The 18,167-nt window shown below is 39.9% G+C and overlaps 1 protein-coding gene across 1 annotated transcript; it reads right to left on the reverse strand.

Annotated features, from left to right (window-relative positions):
* Positions 1–11,028: 11,028 nt before the first annotated feature.
* Positions 11,029–15,617, reverse strand: LOC137476164 (interferon alpha-inducible protein 27-like protein 2). Its single transcript, XM_068194279.1, has 3 exons — positions 15,341–15,617; positions 12,420–12,566; positions 11,029–11,530 (listed from the first exon to the last, which is right to left on the reverse strand). Exons 1-3 carry the CDS (start codon positions 15,486–15,488, stop codon positions 11,502–11,504), a joined length of 324 nt encoding a protein of 107 aa, XP_068050380.1. The 5' UTR covers positions 15,489–15,617; the 3' UTR covers positions 11,029–11,501.
* Positions 15,618–18,167: the final 2,550 nt, after the last annotated feature.

The raw sequence follows: 18,167 nt of genomic DNA on the forward strand, positions 1-18,167 counted from the left end.
TTAAAAGTTTGAAATAAAGGCCTATATCTTTCATATGCAATGACGTTAAAATTTTAATAAGTAACAAGTCTCATGTGAAATAAAATGCTGAAATGAAGCTGTGACATGGTGGTTCATCTTCATAAGTACAATAACTATGCCCAAAAATTAGAGTAGATATTGGAATAGTCAGGGTAGAGTCAAACCCTTTAAGGTTCTTATGGCATTATCTTACCATGGCATTATCTTGCTGGTACCAGTACCATCTGGTCCGGCATTCCCAGGTGGAGGTGTCTGCCACTCATTTGCAGGAGAGCAGAGAATCCTACATCTGGTTCCCTCTCTTCTCCCGATACCACGTCCCCCAGAGATTTACTGTCTGCTCTGTTAATGATTAAGAGCTAACTACAGAAGGGCACGTATCAAGTATGGACATATTATGTCGTGCCAGAATTGAGGAGGAAGCCTCAGGCTTGTGCCCCATGTGCCTCTCTCCAGTATTAATCTTCTCGGTACATGAAATATTTTTCACCAATACATAACCTCACTTATTACTTCCTGCCATTAAGTGCAGCAAATACTCAGACACTCTTCTGGAACATCTCCAAATGAAATCTCAGAGTCATTACATTAACCTTTTCCATTATAGAGCAGAAGGAAATTAGCTATTGGCACACACAGAAATACTTAGAAAGTGGTATGATATTTTGCATAATTGTATTTTTATGCTTTCCAACAATGCAAAGAGTTAAACAAAAGCATTAACAATCCTGTATGCTTCATTAAAAACTCTCAATATCTCTATTTTCAGCAAAATAAGCCATCAGAGTTAGATTCTATAATTGACACCATTGCTTAGGGAACAAACCTATGAATCTTATTAGAGACAAATTCATTACTTTAAGTCCACCCTTAGGATGCAGAGCTCATAAAAGAAACCTCTGGAGGGTTCAGCTTAGGGGATGAGATGATTTCAGGCTGCAAATCTACAGATTTGCTGTAATTAACCTGAACTAATTATTGTCAGGCGATGGGTCAGACATCCTGGATAAAAGCCCCTGACTGGTTTTGTGGTCTACTGGGTTTTCAGCAAGAGAGCTGCTTGTTAAACAAAGAAAAAGTGCTGAAAGCACAGCCCTATATATTCTTAAAGAAAAAGAAATCTTTCCACTAGGAGAGAATACCAGAGTCTATTTAAAATGCACAGTCAATTGACACACTGAAATGTATCAATGTTTAATACTTTTGTTAGCTATCTCACTGCAGGCAACCATCACTAGCAATGGTCAAAAACAACTCCTGGGTGGGCTGTGCTGCCCTCCCTCAGCATGAAGGGAACGCCTGCCTGCCTGCTTTTGCAAATATCATGAGAAGGGATCCATTAAACAATTCTTTGTGCACTGCAGGTACATGTTCTAGTCCTGTAATGGATGCTGCCCTGTGACTGCTCTTCTGCTGCTTTCAAGGGGTAAGAAAGAGGCACGAGTGCACCTCCAGAAGCTTCTATGTCTGGCATAGGGCAGAAGGAGCTGACTGGCCTCTACAAGATATGCTGATAATCCTGTAATACAGACTTCCCCTATTTACTTATCACTTCAAAAAGCAGTGACTATTTTTACTAACAGTGGAAGAACTGCTTAGTCTTATTGTTTCAAACACAAATTTTTGCATGCATCTAAATTTCTAAATTCTGTGGAAATCAGCGGCCATGACAAGAAAATATTTTGAGGTCTCTCTGTCCTTTAAACTTTTCAAGACTTGCCTGGGCAAAGCTGACATGATCAACTTCCACCTTGACTGGGACATGACCTTCAGGAGACCCTCTGGCCAGCGTTTCTATGACCCAGTGTGTTTAAGTCATGGTTGCAGGGAGAACTCTGTGCTCAGGTGCTGTACTTTCTCAGGAGAGGCTTACTGACTGCCCCTTGCTGAGGAGTTCTTTTCCCTTCAGTCCAAAGGTCCAATGGTGTTGGTTTTTCCCTTGTAAATATGCATCTTACCTTCCCTCTCACCTCTGATGGTGTTTCTTGGCAGATGGGCACACATTTTACTGAGTGCTTCACTGATATGGGCAATTTGTTTCCATTTCCTCTGGGTGTCTCTGATGCTGTGGGACTGAGTTTCTAACAAAGGAATCAGCTCAGTTAGAGCTGATTTTGGCAGTGATCACCTACAGACCCTGGGATACACCAGGTTGGGAGCACAGGGTCAAGGAGTGGCGATAGTCAGTGGCTCTTGTCACGTGAGCAACTTAAAATATCTTAGTGACATTTTAACTCACTTGAATGTGACTTAAATGACTTTAAATTTTGAGCCTCTCTGAAAAAAATTCTGTGTCAGTGCCAGCAGATAAATCCCAGGTCCCTCCTGCTGAATGGCTGTGGAGTTTCTTCAGGTTCCTCATGCACTCAGGTGCTCCCAAATAAAACTTTCTGCCTCACAGGAGTATTGTGAGTGTAAGGGAGGCTCATATCTGCTAACCTAATGGGATCCATTGCGCTTCAGAGGCCTTGAAATTGAAAGAAATTGTGGCTAGAGCTTTTTTTTGTTTATCTTCGGTGTATTACATTGATGGGTTTGTTATTGGTTTTCACTATTTGTATTTCATTATCTTTTTTCCATCATTAGCAGTTTTCCTACTGATATAAAGACATTTCCTAGCAAGCAGAGGATTAAAAATCACTGGTATAAATAGCTAGAAATCTAAACAGTCGAACTGAAGGAAAGTATGGGAGGGATTGATACTGAGCATAACACTACTTTGATGTGGAGGCAGCAGCACATGAGCTCATATGTAGATATGAATGTTCTAGGTGAATGGACCCTTGTAATCAAAGTCAGAAATTATTCATTACCTGAAGCGGATTTTTAAATGCACAAGTAGAAGCATTTAAACCTTACTAACATTCTGCAGGAGGTAGATCTTGAAGTACATCAAATTCTCAAGTTTTATGTTTTGGAGGACATCCTGCAAACTAAGATCAGTAAAATATCCCTCCTCAAACGATTATGAGTTTGGGTTTTTGGTTTTTTTTGTCAGCCTACTTTTCTAACTTAAATGTTTTCATTTTGCTACCCAGTGTACAAAGCTCTCCTAGATGTTGTTCACTCAGGCCTGCACACAAGCAGGGAGGTGCACATGTCCCCCAGGTGTGGGCAGAGGTCCCTCTGTGTGACCTGGAGGATGAGGTCACTGCACTTCAGGGGTTGGCAGGGCCTGGTTGTCATGAAGGGCTTTGTTGAATGGGTCTGTCTGAGCTCCTAAGGATTAGTACTTAGTATAAGACAACCTTTTGCTTTTGAGCATTTCTTGTTTAACCCTCTGACCCTGTAAATATCAAACATTAGTTTACTATGCATTGTTTCTGTTTCCTGACTTGGGCATCCCCGTAATAACAATGCATCTTCCTGCTGGGAGAGCAGGGAGAGTGCTGCCAGGTAAAAAGTGCCTTTTTGCCATCCTGCCATGTGGGTCCTCAGCTGACCTAGCTGTGCTTCAGCCTTACTCCAGCATCAGACTTCTGATCTTGATGTAAGCATCACCTTCTTCAGCATTAAGGAGCTTGCCCACCGTTGACTGCCCTGTTTACAGATAAAACCTGCTCCTCCAGCAACAGGAAGAAAGCCTCCAAACCCCTCACTTCACTGCCCTGGTCAGCTGCGACTGGTGCTTCAGGTGTGAGTTTTTGAGAACCGGCCTCTCCCTAATCAGCATCAACTTAGGGCAAAAGCATTGCAAGCTTGCTCTGTACCTGTTTATGAAGATATTGCAAATCAAAACTATTTGCCAATGAGTGGAAAATCCTAACTGTGGCAGGAAAAGCTGCAGTTATCAAGCATCACCACTGTATGCCACTACAGACTAATTACTCTAGTGGATCCCAGAGATGAGGCACCGCTACAGCAGACCCTCAAGAAACACTTAGTTAATATTAAATTGTAATCCTATTACCTTTAGATGTTCTCAGTGCTATTAATCTCACAGTTTCCAAGTCAGTAGTTTAAAAACAGATTATCTGAAAATCACAGTGCAATTAACCTCTTTGTCTATATACCATTTTCAAGCACAGGATCCAAGAGGAGTAAAAATAATAATAAATTTATATTTCCAATAACTTTCTGCTTAAGAATATCCACATACAATTTAAAATTCGTCAAAAAAGCACCAGCCATAGAAAATATTATTTTCATAATCTATTTATGCTAAAGATAAAATAAACATGAATAATCAGAAATTAATTATCTCATCCACTGTCTTTCATAAGTCCTCTATTGGACTGGTGCAAAATTACCCTCATATTTATATCCAAACACTAAAAAGGTGTAAATAAAATGCACTACAGAAGAACTATTGGTTAGATATCTTGAAACAGGTTTCTAGAGTTAATTTACACCCTAATAAAATTTTTGCTGGAAATTTACTAATGCTTTTGCATAAAAGTTTTTGCAACACAGACTGCTTACTGTGCCAAAGTAAAAATTAACTTGCTGACAGAACATGAAGAACTTCTTAAGCATTTGTGTATAAATGCTTAAGTAAGATTATAAGTGCATAAGTTAGAACATGCTTTTTGAATAATATCCTAAATTTGATCTCTGTTTCTATTGCTTTCTCCTACAGATTTGAAATCTTAAAAATATTTTCATTTTTGCTCTCTTCTGTTTTCTGACCATTACCATTCATTGTTGCTATATCTGGTTATTAACAGACATAAGTAACTGCTTGTTTCTGTCTCTATAAAATTATTTTCTTATGCTTTCCTCAGTTTTTATTCTATCTGCAATTTAAACTATTCTTTGCTCTAGAAAAATCCCTGTAAGATGGGTAGGAGGGGGAGAACTAGGGCAAGGAAATTTGTAATTATAGAAATTGTCACTTTGACAAAATAAACTATTCCTAGAATTTTTAGTATTTCTTACAAAAATTGTAGGGAATGTCTCCTTCATCTTGAGCACAGAAGCCAAATAATGTGGAATTGTGGTCTCACCAAGAGCTGAGATATTTAAATTCAAAACTTCACAACAGATTCATGTGGTACAGGCTGCATTATCACTTATCCTGGGGAAATTACAGACCCTCTTGGACTGCATCCTTTCCATTCCCTGGTCAGTGAGGAAGATGGGTGGTGCAGTGCTTGGAGAGTGTTTCCTTTTATGGATGGGATATTTCCACACCTTTGAGCAACTCAGAGATGTCTTTCTTTTGCCTGTGCAAAGGAGCTGTGCGACCTATTTACAAAACGGATTAATATGAGAAACTGCATTAAAGAGATTAAATGGCAGGGAAAGAAATAAAGTGAGAAAATGAAATCTTCTCCCTTGAAAGTATACTCTTAGAAGGCTGACAGGTGCACTTTGTTGCTAAAGTAACATCCGTGAATTGTTTCAGTGCTGGAGATCTTTTCAGCTGATTTTACAAGAGCTCCTGCTAGAGCCTGATGATGCTACTGCTGCAATGCCACAGCAGTTTCATGGAGCTAGTACAATTTGATGTATTATTTCTAAGAACCCTTTCTTGTCCTCTGGGGTTTCTCTAGGCATTGTGACTCATGATTGCTACCAGAAAGCTGGATCCAATCCAAATATTTAAATCTAGACGCGACTTCAATCATCTACTGAGTTTTGTCTGTCCAATAATTAGTAACTACTTGTATGTTTGACATTGTGGTCTACAGTTCTGTAACTACTCCCTTTTCTGGCTGCAGTATGATATTTGAGCTCTGAAAATGGTTATTCAAATCCTAGAAGTGAATTAATCCCTTCCACAAGAGTTAGCCTCTTAAAATAATTATTGGGAAAAATGAAAGTGTAATCATTAGTCCAATAATGGCTCTAGTGGAAGGAAACATAAATTAAGTAATATTGGATCTCTGAAACACTAAATTAGGCAAATTAGGGATCTGATTTTTCTTTAAAAGCCTTCATCTATAGTAGTACTAAAGGAGGGCAGTGCTGGATGTGAGAGGAAAATAGCTATCAGTTGTGAAATATCTTTGGACTGTTTAGCAACATTACCATTCACAGCCACGGAATACATTACATTTTATTGTAAACTTTGTTCCTCAGAGAAGTATAAATCTTGAAAGTGTGTCAATACTTGGCAAAGTAAGCAGTCTCTGGAGACAAAAAATGTTTAAGACCATCTATCAAGTATAAGAAGTTGATAGTAATTAAAATCGGAGCTGTTTATGTATAAACATAAATTGCAGAGGTAGCTGAAAACTGGCCAGTAAAAATCTTGGCTGGGTGGAAATTCCAATAGCAAAAGACTGCAAAAAGCAACATCTGAATTTTAAGAACTGTTTTTGTGGCATACGTGATTTCTTCGGCAACAATATTTTCTATGAAATTTTATTACATGGAGGAAATTGTACGTGTTTATTTATTTTCACATTCAAGTATTCCTTAAAAAAAAAACACAAACAACAAAACCCAAAACCCACTGAACAATGGGTAAAAAGAAGATAGCTTGCATAAAATATTACTTACCTTAGATAAGCAAAAACCACGTTATATTTCAATGCTCACTTTTATCCCAAAGAGATACAGAGAAGGATGGGGAATGATTTAATGTTGATTACTACAATAATGATGATGATTTTTAAAATTATTGTATATTAAAAGGGAATTATTAGTTGTGTCTGTTTAATGTGTGGGGCTCTCAGGAAATATACCAGTGTGGGCAGTCAGCACAATTTTATTGCTTTTCACAACAGTTACAACACTTCAATCTTCAGTGGAATGAGAGACCACAGAAAGAGTACTGGGGGCTCTTCCTCTCCTGAAGAGGAAAGGGACTGACGTGTGTAACCCAGCCACTGGCCACCTAGTTGCTGGTTTGAAAGGAATATGTTGGTGTTGTTCCAGGTTTCTGGTCCCGTGGTCAGTCCTGGATCACTGTGTTTGGGTCAGTCCCTGAGGAGATGCAAGGGGCACAGCCAGAGCACCAATTAATGCAGTGCTGGAGGGGATTGGTTGGGCTGTAGGTGGACCCTGCCTCTTCTACCAAGGTTTCCATGACTTTAGGGATGGTAAATAAAGTCAGAGACGTTGTTTCCTTCCTTAAGACATGGGGAGGTGTGAAGAAGAAACCAATTTCAAATGTGACAGTCCTGAGGAAGCTTGAAGAGCAAGGGTGCTGTGCCCACAGTGACCTCCCAGCCCATGCCATGGACATGGGGAAACTTGCTGGCAGCAGGAACAGTGCCAGGCTGCTGGGTGGAAGGGAGACACCGTGGCTACAAAAAGTGGGATTGAATGCTGTTAAACAGAGCATAATGTACAACGTTTATTTGAAATTAATGAGGCTTGCATGTCTTCAAAATGCATTTTAATATTTAAATTGCTGAAAAAGTAAATTATTAAAATAAAATGTCCATGAATTATCACCCTTGATCACCCAAGATGCAGTACTAGAAAATGAGAAACAAAGAGTGCCTAGGTCAGTGAGGTAAAGGAAAGTCTGTCCCCTTTTCATGTTGAATTTTTTACGCTGTCAGATCACTGCTTTTCATTTCTGTTCAGCTGTGGGAAAGATGTCTTAGGAAGGAAGTCTTAAAATTGAACCCAAATCAGGACCTAGTATGTAACTGAGAGATTTTGGTGTTTCAGCCACCAATATCCACCACTGAGGGAACAGAGAAAAACCACCCACATAATTAATAATTAATTAATTCTGGCATTAAACAGAGAAGAAACAGCTATGCCAGGACCTTCCTCTCATCTTCCTTACTTCCAGAGGAAGATCAGTCCAGCAACTGTTTCTACATCTCCTCCCAAACAGTGCAAGACAAGAGGGTTTTATTAAGTGCTCCCAGCTTTCTAGGGAAAAAAGGTGTCTGAGCTTCCTCCCAGATTTGCAGGGCTCCTGCTCTACGCACATACTGTGAAGAAAACCAGAACAAGTGAGATGGTGGGAGAGCGTTTCATTGCAGAGTGCTACTAGACCTTGGATCTCTCCCCTCCTTTGTTGGAAGACTCCTTGGGCAAGGGACTAGTCTTCTTTCTTTTGCTTGCAAGAGCAGGGCTACCGATGGGCCCCTCACTAACACAGGGAGTAAAGGGAAGCCCTAGGAAATAACAAAAATATTTTGGTGTTTTTAAACTCAGGGTTTGTCTTACACCCTCTCTACCAAGAATTTGTGAGAATTTCATAGAACAAGACGTGAAGAAATCAATAGAGGAAACAGCATCTGAACCACAATGCAGGCATTTAATGTCTCCTTGTGCATTAAATTACCCAATTAATGTTTCCTGTTGCCTTAGCCTGTTCTAATAAGGCTTGACTGTCGCTTATCAGCCCCTAATCTTCTAAATGATGAGCAAGAACTGCAGCTGGATTTACAAGAGCCTTTGGGGCACAATACCAAACTCCCAGAGTGACAAAGATCCATCCTTGGAATTATGCTTATTAGGGTTTCTCATTCATTATCATTTACTTCACACAGATATCCACTAATAAGATCAGATTGACTTTATTATTTATTATTTATTAAGTACTATTAAAATAGATCCACTGGACAATCAATTTCTGTGTATAAATAATTCCTCAATAAATAAGCTTTTTTTGTTGCATAAAAATGTAGTTTCAGATACCAATACTTCTTTGAGTTAATTGAGTTTGCCTGCTATGTGGGCTTATTTTTTCTGAAAGGCTGATATTTAGTTTAGAATGTTTTGGGGTAAGAAAAATTTTTCCAGAGTAACTGAAAGTAATTTTTATGGGCTGTGTCCATGAGTTAGCTAATTAGAATAAAGATGTTGGGAAAGAGTGGGAGGTAATGAGTAACTAAGAGGGATAAATGATTTTTAATAGACAATGGCAGTATCTTCAGAATGATAAATACTTTCCTGTTGTATTATAAAAAATAAATAAATTTATTTTACTAAGAGAGACTTCTTATGAACTGTGAGGTCGGTTGGGGGAGGAATAGATTCATTTAGATAAAACGCTATTAAATTGCCTGCATAGTGTCCTGTCAGACAGCTATTGATCTCATCCCATGGGAGAAATTGATTTCTGTGCAGAGAGCTATGTGCTCTCTGCAGTGTCTTGCTCCAGTGCTATTGCTCTGGAAATCACACGCTGCTGCCTCTTTTCCTTTCTCTCTTTCCGTCTATTTGTTGTGCAAAGATTGATTGAGAGACATGAAAGATTCAAATTGCAATATTTGTTGATTTTTAACCTTTCCAATTATATTCTGTTAAATATGTAAATAGTTCATTTGTAGTTCTGTACATAGAAATTCGCTGAAGCAGTCTGTGAGGAAGGTTTCCAGGGGGATACTTGTACCTTTGTTCTCCTGCAGACCTATTAGATCTGACTCAGTGAAGGGATTTTGAATGCAGCTGAGAATTCTCCCTGCTTTGTCAAATCTATCTAGGCTAGTTATCAATACAAGAGCTAAAGATGGCAAACTTTTAACACCAGAATTACGTAAAAGCTGAAAAGTGAAATGATAAGTGATTAAGCATCCTTGCTTTGGTTTTCTTCTTCTAGTACCCTTCTAAGTACCCTTTGTCAGCTCTCAATATTGTGAGTCATTTTTTAACAAGACAAAAATACCTGAGGTCAACTAATGACAACATTAAAGCTGAAACCCACTTTTAAATCTCCCCGCTTTGAATAAGAAACAAGGTCTTTAATTGCCATGAATTTGGTCACACATTGTTTCTCAGATAATACAGCTTCAGTTTGTCTGATGAGTTATGTATGTACTTGACTTTTTCTACTATTTCTTGTCATTCTTGCATTGGTTTCTTTCTTATGACTCATTTATCATCCTCATCTGTGCTAAGCAGTTGTTTGAATGTTGTGGGGATCAAGGCCCCTGCTGTTCTCTGAGACCATAATTTGGCATTTGCACATGGAGAAAAACTTCTGAATGGGAAAAACCCAGGGTAGAGCTTCTGGCTTCAAATCATGCCAGTGCTAAGGGCATAGAGGGGAAAAAAGTTCTGTTGGTAGGTCACAGCTGTATTTTAATAGTCCCAGGCTGCTGCATTAGACCTAGGAAGAAAAGTGTGGGATGGATCCTCCTGGAAGATTTTCAAAATCTGATGGGACAAAGTCCTAAGCAAACAAGTCTAACATTAAGGTTAACCTTTTAACAGAAGTTTAGATTAGAGAACTGCCCTCATTCTCCTCATACCAAGGTCTCTGTGAAATTTAATTATTCTATGATTTTATGAATTCAAGATAGCTCCTTGTTAGGACATCAGCTCTAGCCTATGAAATTAAGCCCTTGTTTTTCAGTTGCCTTTTAATGCTTTGGATAGCACAGCAAGTGAAATGCATTTCTTCTCTTCATTAGTGTCTCCTCCATGCTAGCATTTCACCACTCAACATATAATTCAACTTTGCTTCAACTGGAGGCAAACGTTGACTTCTTGTGTGCATTCTGGAAGGTGCCCAGGCAGCAGGGAGAAGTCCATATCTGACAGCATAAGGTGCATGGGAGCAAACACATTTCCCAGCTGTGGAGAAATGCAGCTGAGATGGGAATGCTCAAGCAGGGTGACAGGAGTCATTGGAGAAGATCGCTGACTGCAGCTCCCCAAATCCAGCACCTCTTAACTTCTGGCCTGAAGGTGTGACATTGTCTCGCTCCATCTTGGAGTGGACAAAGGGAAGAAGAAGCTGTGCTGTATGGTTTTGTTTGAAATACAGAGGGAGGGAGGTGACAGAGCAGGGAGGATGAGTAGCCAGAAAGAGAGAAGGAAGATGAAACTGTAGGGTGGTTTGTATGTGGGAATTTGCATACGGAATGCACAATGTTACGTGTATTTGGTGACACATCCTTGTACGAGCATATATATGAAGGAAAGGAGTTGGGTGTGAGGAACAGCAAAAAGTCCCAACAGTGAGACCAGCATCAGAAAATGGGCTCTCTTCCTTACCTGTTCTCACCTATCATAAGTTTACAGGGGAAGTTTCAGTCTGACTGGGACAAAGCTGACGCCTTGCTGCAAGCAAACTAGGACTAGAAATTATTGTGAAAGGGGCCTTAAAAACTCTAGAGGTATACAAAAATCAGTCCTGGGACCTGGTTTTGTTTGATTATGTGTCTTCTTTATTAAGTAGAATTTAATTTGATAGCCTATTAGAAGTACATCTAGAAGAACTGCCCCTTACTGAGTGTTTCTATGCCTCTCTCACAACAGGATGACTTTTGCAGTGTAATTACTTTTTGTGAAATAAACATAGCAAGCTATTTGCAATTGAAGAGCCTAGTGTTGTTAAACTCAGGATTTTCCTAAAGCAGCCTTGCAGTCCAAGTACCTTAACTTCTATTGCCTTGTGCTTGTCTGTGCTTCAGAGAATATTTAATCAAGGAAAGAACTGCCCCTCATCTCTGTCCCCATTAATTTAATGCAAGAATCCATCATTTTAACAGAAACTTTATTTGTGCACGTGGAAGGCTTTTCCTTTCATAACAGGGAGATCATTAAAGGTGGAAAATGTCAAAGCTGATGGTGAAGAAGGAGCTGCTTGCAGTTTTGGACTGATGTTTTTCTTCTATTCAGTGTCTTCCTCCTTTTCCACCCATGGCTAAGGAGAAATACAAAAAAATTGTGAGAACGATAAAAAGCAAAGTTGCAGTACAGGAAAATATACAGACCATAAAAGCATTGGCTACAAACCTTCCCAGGTCAGAAATCAAAGGTCTCTGTTACTATTTGAAAGACACTTTTTAAAATTAAGAACTTCAATCCTGTCTCCAAGACTCTTCCTAACCCCACAGGATCCTACTAACACAATGAGCATCCTTACTGATGCATTCAGGTATAGACTAGGCTCTATCACAATTTGGTTTGTTCTGTCTGGGTATGGATTGCATTAACCTGGCAGAGTGATGAGGGAGATTTCTGTTGTTCTCTGCTTTGAGCTGGTAAGTGCAGGCATATTCCTGTGGTTTTGACCCAATGGATTTCCTTCAAAGGAAAGAAAGCTAAGCTGTTCTGAAATGCCCCAAGAAGTAAACTAATGATTCCTGTCTATCAGTCTGATAACACCATTCTCATGGTTCACTGTTTTTTCCCACTATATCTGCTTTGTATGTTCAAGTGTGGAGCCCTTGGTTTAATCCTAAATTTGTAAATGGAAAAGAACTATTGAACTGCCACTGTGGTGCTGGTGAAAGCATAATCTAAAAGTCCATTGGGCTTTTTTTTCTGTCACTGTGTTTCAGATTTCTGATTCTGCTCTCCACTCATACCTTTACAAGTTTGTGGCATAGTTATTTCCACTAATTGCCCAGTTTCATCTTCCCACTAAGTTTAAAGACGCAAACAATAGAAATATTGCTACAAGTACAAAGCAGCCACTCCTGTTATTTGCATCCCTTCATCTAGTGAATGTATAGTAAATGAACTTAAATATTGCTGACTGCTCAGAAGTCCTTTGTTAAGTCATATTTCTCGAGAGGACTCTCACTTACAGATGGACTGGACAGTGGAAGTTGTGCTGCCCCTGGGAACTCCACCTCCATGAGCTGAGGCCTCCTTGGACATTGTGTCAGAGGCCCTGGATCCACCAGAGATCCCGCTGCTGGTATAACCTGATGAGTGGGTTGTGCCTTTGGCACCTAGAAGAGTTACAAAGGATATGTTACTGAGAAAGAAAGGACAATTGCCCTTATAGGACAATTACAAACTACTGTGTTTTAAAACAATTCAAGGCTAGCAAATGTATCAAAAGATAAGATGACTGCTGATCACTTGACTTGTTCTGTCAGCCTACTGCTTTTTAGCTGCTACCTTGGGGAAAGGATATTATCAGTGCTGTTGGGGAGCTCCCAGAACACAAAGAAAATCTATGATTCTTGAGCAGACTGTTTTTGATAAACCTGGATCTCCAAAATATTTTCATCACAATTTGCCTCTTCTGAAATAGCACTTTTCTGTGGAGCTGCCTGACGACTGTGGAATAAACTTCTGTAGAAAATAGGAATTGTTGCACTTTCTGTTCCAGGTGATGAACATGCTCCTTTCACTTCACTTTCCCTCACATAAACCTGTAATAGACACCTGTAAAATTCAAGTACCACAAGCTGTGGTAGCCAGTGGTCAATTTATGTTTATCTTTATCTCAGTCTAAATAAGACCCAAGCAAAACATTCCTTTGCAAACTCTTCTCCTGGGAGAGGAGTAAAGCATCAGTGATGACAAATATTAGTGATAATGCTTAAAGCATTCCTGGAGGATGCTCAAATATTTTGGTGATGAGCTTGTTATCTTCTGTAAAGTGACACTGAACAATACTCATGTCCCACTGCAGAATCAGCCGCTCCTTCGAGCATGTTTGTTCTGGGGGGAGGAAGGGTTACAGTCTGAATGAAAAGGTTAAGAAGATGTGTTTGGAGAGATTTCAGGGAGCACCTGCGGAAATGAAATCAGGCCCTTTTAGCTCTCAATCAGGCAAAGAATGTGTGGCAAGCTCTCCTGCTGCAGGGAGCCAAAGCTCACACCTGTCTTGGCAGTGTTACAGAGCTAGCATTTTCCACATGGATAAAAGCTCTTTTGGAGTATCTCCTGTTGGCATGGCTAAGGTTTCCTTGAGTCATGCAGACTTCTCTTCACCAAAATGGTGGTTTTCATAAAAGTCCATAGGTAACACAGAAGTTGCAAGAATAAAACTAGGCATAGTTAAATGCTTATTTTGCTTCTGTTTCTTATAAAAATTCTCAGCACACAGAGGGATAGAAATCTTCAGTGTTTTAGTTCAGAACTGTCAGCTTCATGATCTCTGTAGGGCATCCACACTGAAGAGTTTGCCACTGGTTATGAGTGTGCTGTGCCACCCTGATCTGTAACAGAAGGCAACTTGTGCAGCTGACTAACTCATCACTAGAATGAGCAACTGGCATCTGCATACCAGAATTTCTGCTGCTGAGGCTGTGTGGTGCCTGAGAGCAGCTCTCCTCTCTGCTTTTCACTCTCTCTGTCCCCCTCCTCTCCTGACTTTCTCTCATATTCTGTCCCTTGGCTGCTACTATCCCTTAAGCTCTTTCCTACTGGATATTCAATAAACACTGTATTCAGCAACATAAACTCAAATCATACAATGTGAAAATTAAAAAAATGCCTCACAGGAGTCACATGCAGCGTGTCTCTGAATGACCCTTATTTCACCTATTCCCTCACTGTCTAGAGGGCCTCACTCCATGAATAATATTGGCAATGTAAATCATATCTTTAAAAAAAATCCAACTTACTTTCTTTCAGTCAAGCTTAATACACTTTTGGCTATTAAAAGATGGTATCTGGATCATGGCCAGGTAACCTGGTCAACCACCCATTTTATGGCTGGAGAAATCACATTCAGCTCCACCTTTCGGATTTCTACCTGCTGATTATGGAAACAGTAGACCAGTGGTAGACCAATATGGCAGAGATGCCCACCGATAATCAGCCTGCTGACTAGCATACTTCTGACACATGGGACATGTGGGTCTGAGACCCTGAGGGCAGAAGGGTTTTGAAGCCTCTATTAGGCTAATAGAGGTCAGAGGGTTAATACTGAGTTGCTGGGTAAAGCAGGTTTGCAGGGGGCACTCTGTTCTGTGGAGTCATGCCTGTTCAGAGGATGCCTGCTTAATCAGGTCACACAGGCAGGTCTGGCAGGGAGAATACCTTGTGCACAAATCCCACGGGATCTGGGGTTAAACAAGTGCCAAGCTGGTAAGCGTCGTCTGGTCAGGGACTGCTCCCAGCCAGCTGGTAAGCGTCGTCTGGTCAGGGACTGCTCCCAGCCAGCAGCAGAACAGCAAACACCTGCAGGGTTAGCTCATGTGAAAGGCAGCTATACCAGATTTTAGCACTTAGATAGGGGATATCAAGGATGTCTATACATTCCCTTCATGAATTTGTCTCTTGGACTGCAACTAATTTCTCTCCTTTAGAGAGTTTGCATAAGGCTTTAGGAGTTCTCCCTGTATGGATGTGTGTGAGTAAAGGGCAAGGGAAATCTGGTAATTCATATGAAATGTGGCTACATAGATCATGTTCTTGTATAAGTGCATCATTGCTTGTTGCTACCATGACTCTTATTATCATTGATGATTCCTGGCAGAATGGAGGGATAGCACAAACTTCAAATAAACACTGTCCAAAACCCCATGTACACCACATATGTATGTGTTCATTCATGAGTAGTATGTCCACACACAGAAAACACCCTCAATAATATCCTGCTCATAGCACACAGTTAAATAGAGGAATCTTCCTTCTTCGGTGCCATACAGGAATGTAGGAGAGAAGAGATTATTTGGCAAGCTTGTTTTCAAGGAGAAACAGCTGTCTGATCCTATGCACTGAAACACAAAACCACACACAGAGTCACACACAGAATTGCTCATACCCATCTCCTGGAGAGTAGAAGTGGGTCCTCCAGAAGGCACACCTCCCCCAGAGGCTCTGGCTTCTCGGGACATCAGTGATGAAGCAAGAGAGCCTCCTGTGATCCCAGAGGGAGTGAAGCCAGCGTTGCGGACGTTCTGGTCAGACATGCTTCTGCTTTCTGCTGGTGAGAATTCCAGGGAAGCATTCAGAGACTGATCAGTCCATCTTTTTATACACTCTCCAGCTGACAGTGAAGAAACGAAACTGCTGCCATGGTAAGGAAGAACAGAAACTGAAACTTATTCTCAGCCAGGAAATGAAACTGAACTTTATCAATAGGCCTTTTTATTGCTGTTGCCACGATGGAATTTAGGCAAACCAAGTAATTTCCTCTTGCAATACTAAAATAAATTACTAGTGCAGGAGTCATTGCTTGGCAACTGATGCAGCTGAAAGCTTTGCTTCTTCACTTTTTTGCACTGCACCTTATTGCACTGAATTGAGTCTGTAGAAGGTACTGCATTATTTTAAGAATTCCTACAACTCTGAGTAAAGACAAGAGACAAAAAGGCAGTAAAGTGGTGGCATGCAGAGACTTCAGGTGTGCTGGTTACCACATCCAGAGTTCGGCTGTGGTACATCTACCCCTGAAAACAGTGGTTCACACAGAGCTGGAAATCAGAACCCAGCTATCAAGGGATAGTTGGAATTAATTTCTACATGGAAGGAACCATGAGGGGACCTTGTATGAGCAGATTGACACAGATGCTTTGTGCTTCTTCATGCAAGTCCCTCTAAAGCAGAGCCTCTGCCTTTAATAAGCAGGCCTTTGCAAATGGCACACATACCATTATCACAGCCTTTCTTAGCCAGGAGTTTAAATAAGGCTCATTAAAAATCCATAGACTTCCCTTAGGTAAAGAAGAATATCTGATTAGGTCACACTACTACAGGAATGACTCTCAAAGAGGAAATATACAGAATAAAACTATAGTGTTTTCACAATAGTGTGATATCTATATCTTATACATGGTGGGTTATAGAACAAAGGATATGAAGTCTGTTCCTCTCTTCTTATATGTGCTATTTATCTGAGCAGTGGAATATCTAGCCCATGTACCCCTAAGCAGGAGTGATCTTTTAACTCTTTTCTTTCATTCAACTTTTCTTTAATTCATGTATGTTAATTTTCTTAATTCTAATGTCAGTAATTTTTGTTTTCTACTCTGATTGCATTAGGTCTTCTGTAATTATGATGTATCTTTAACCCCATAATTTCTCAGGTTCCTCATTTATTCTAATTACTTAATGTTATAAAATATCTAAAGTTGAGGCTTACATGCAGGTTAAAATTCCACATAAGTATAGGACAGTGAATGCTACAGGCCTTCTTCAAAGTCACAATAAAACCAAATATGTCAGTTTCTTTGTACATATTGCTTCAGATTCCTCCTTCAAAAATAGTACAATCTTTCAGTGTTTTGTTAATCCAGTTTATTTAATATTACAAACAGCCCATTAGGAAATGATGGTAAAGTCTGGCAAAGCCAAGGAAAATGAAGGCTTTACAAGCTTCAGAGACTCTATATGATGTGACAATTTACTCAGTCCTAAACCACAAATCATAATGGACACACACAAAGTTGTTTAACTAAAAATAATTAAAACTAGATATAATAAAAGTTTTACTGCAAAAAAAGTGTCTCAAGGCAATTCAGATTGGCAGAGATATCAGAAAATAAGCAGGGAAAGAAGAAAATACTAGAAGTCTCTTAAAAATAAGATGAAGAAACTCAGTGTGATAAGGAAAGGAAAGCCACTGGAGGGATTCAAGGGAAGCCTTGGACTTGCCTCTACAAACTTGCCCAAGGATCTGGACTCTTGGTTCAATCTGCTTATCAATTCTGGATCTGCTGTGCTCACCTCCCTTGGTGGGACAGCACCTTGCTGTGCCCTGGCAATGTGTGACATTGACATCACAGCCTCCTTCACAGTGTCACTGCTGAAGTGGGATTGGGAGCAAGAACACAGTTCTTGAGCCTGCAGCTTCCAGTGGTCCTCTTTCTCCATTAATTTCTCCAGAAAGGCGTGGTTCTCCTTTGCGCAGCTTTGTGTGAGACATTTTCCTAAATGGTTCCCTATCTTTATTTTAATTATTTTTTGTGCTTTGCTTTACTGGCATTTATGGTTAGAAAGGGTAAATTCCAAGATATTAGGCAAGTGTAGTTAATGTTCAGCTGTGTTTTCAAGGAGACTGGCACAGAAGCAGTCAGGCAGTTGTAAGTCTTTGTGGACTATTTGTCAAAATCCAAGCAGTGATATTTTAAGAGCTAAATGGATGCAACTTCTAGTTAAAGTATGGAAAGTAGAAAAAAAAACCCAAAAAACCCAAATCAATTCATTTTTATCACAGAGCTTGGCATCATAACAGTAAATTGTACCTGGGAGAATATCTGAGTAAGTTAACTTCCTCATTCCAGAAACTAAAAAATTGTCGAGGAGGTGGGTGGTGTGAGCTGACCTGAAAAGCATCCAGTGGCACTTCTAAGCTTGAGAGACGAGAGAGTCAAAGCCATGAATACCAAGAGTATGACTGCCTCTTATTTTCAGTGTCACTACAATTTCAGTAGCCTTAGGTGCTGGAGCACTTAAATACAGAGCTAACAGTTTAACTCTCTGAGTTTCAAGTACAAATAAAACCCATAGTTGTCAAAAATCTAGACTATGTGCTCTTTGAAAGGAATTGGAAAGCCAGAGGCTGGATTGGAAGTACTCTGAAAATCTGAGTAGTGGGCATTCTTATCTTCTTAAATTAAAAAGAAGAAAAAAAAAGGAAAAATAGTCTA

Source organism: Anomalospiza imberbis, chromosome 1 (genome assembly GCF_031753505.1).
Source record: "Anomalospiza imberbis isolate Cuckoo-Finch-1a 21T00152 chromosome 1, ASM3175350v1, whole genome shotgun sequence".
NCBI classification, from domain to species: Eukaryota; Metazoa; Chordata; class Aves; order Passeriformes; family Viduidae; genus Anomalospiza; species Anomalospiza imberbis.

What these genes read in the sequence shown, in the direction of transcription:
- LOC137476164 (XM_068194279.1), bottom strand. Translation starts at nt 15,488, where the DNA reads ATGTCTGACCAGAACGTCCGCAACGCTGGCTTCACTCCCTCTGGGATC. An exon ending in TTCTACTCTCCAGGAGATGG is followed by an intron (nt 12,567 to 15,340) that starts GTATGAGCAATT and finishes TAACTCTTCTAG; the next exon opens with GTGCCAAAGGCACAACCCAC. An exon ending in TTCCACTGTCCAGTCCATCT is followed by an intron (nt 11,531 to 12,419) that starts GTAAGTGAGAGT and finishes ATTTCTCCTTAG; the next exon opens with CCATGGGTGGAAAAGGAGGA.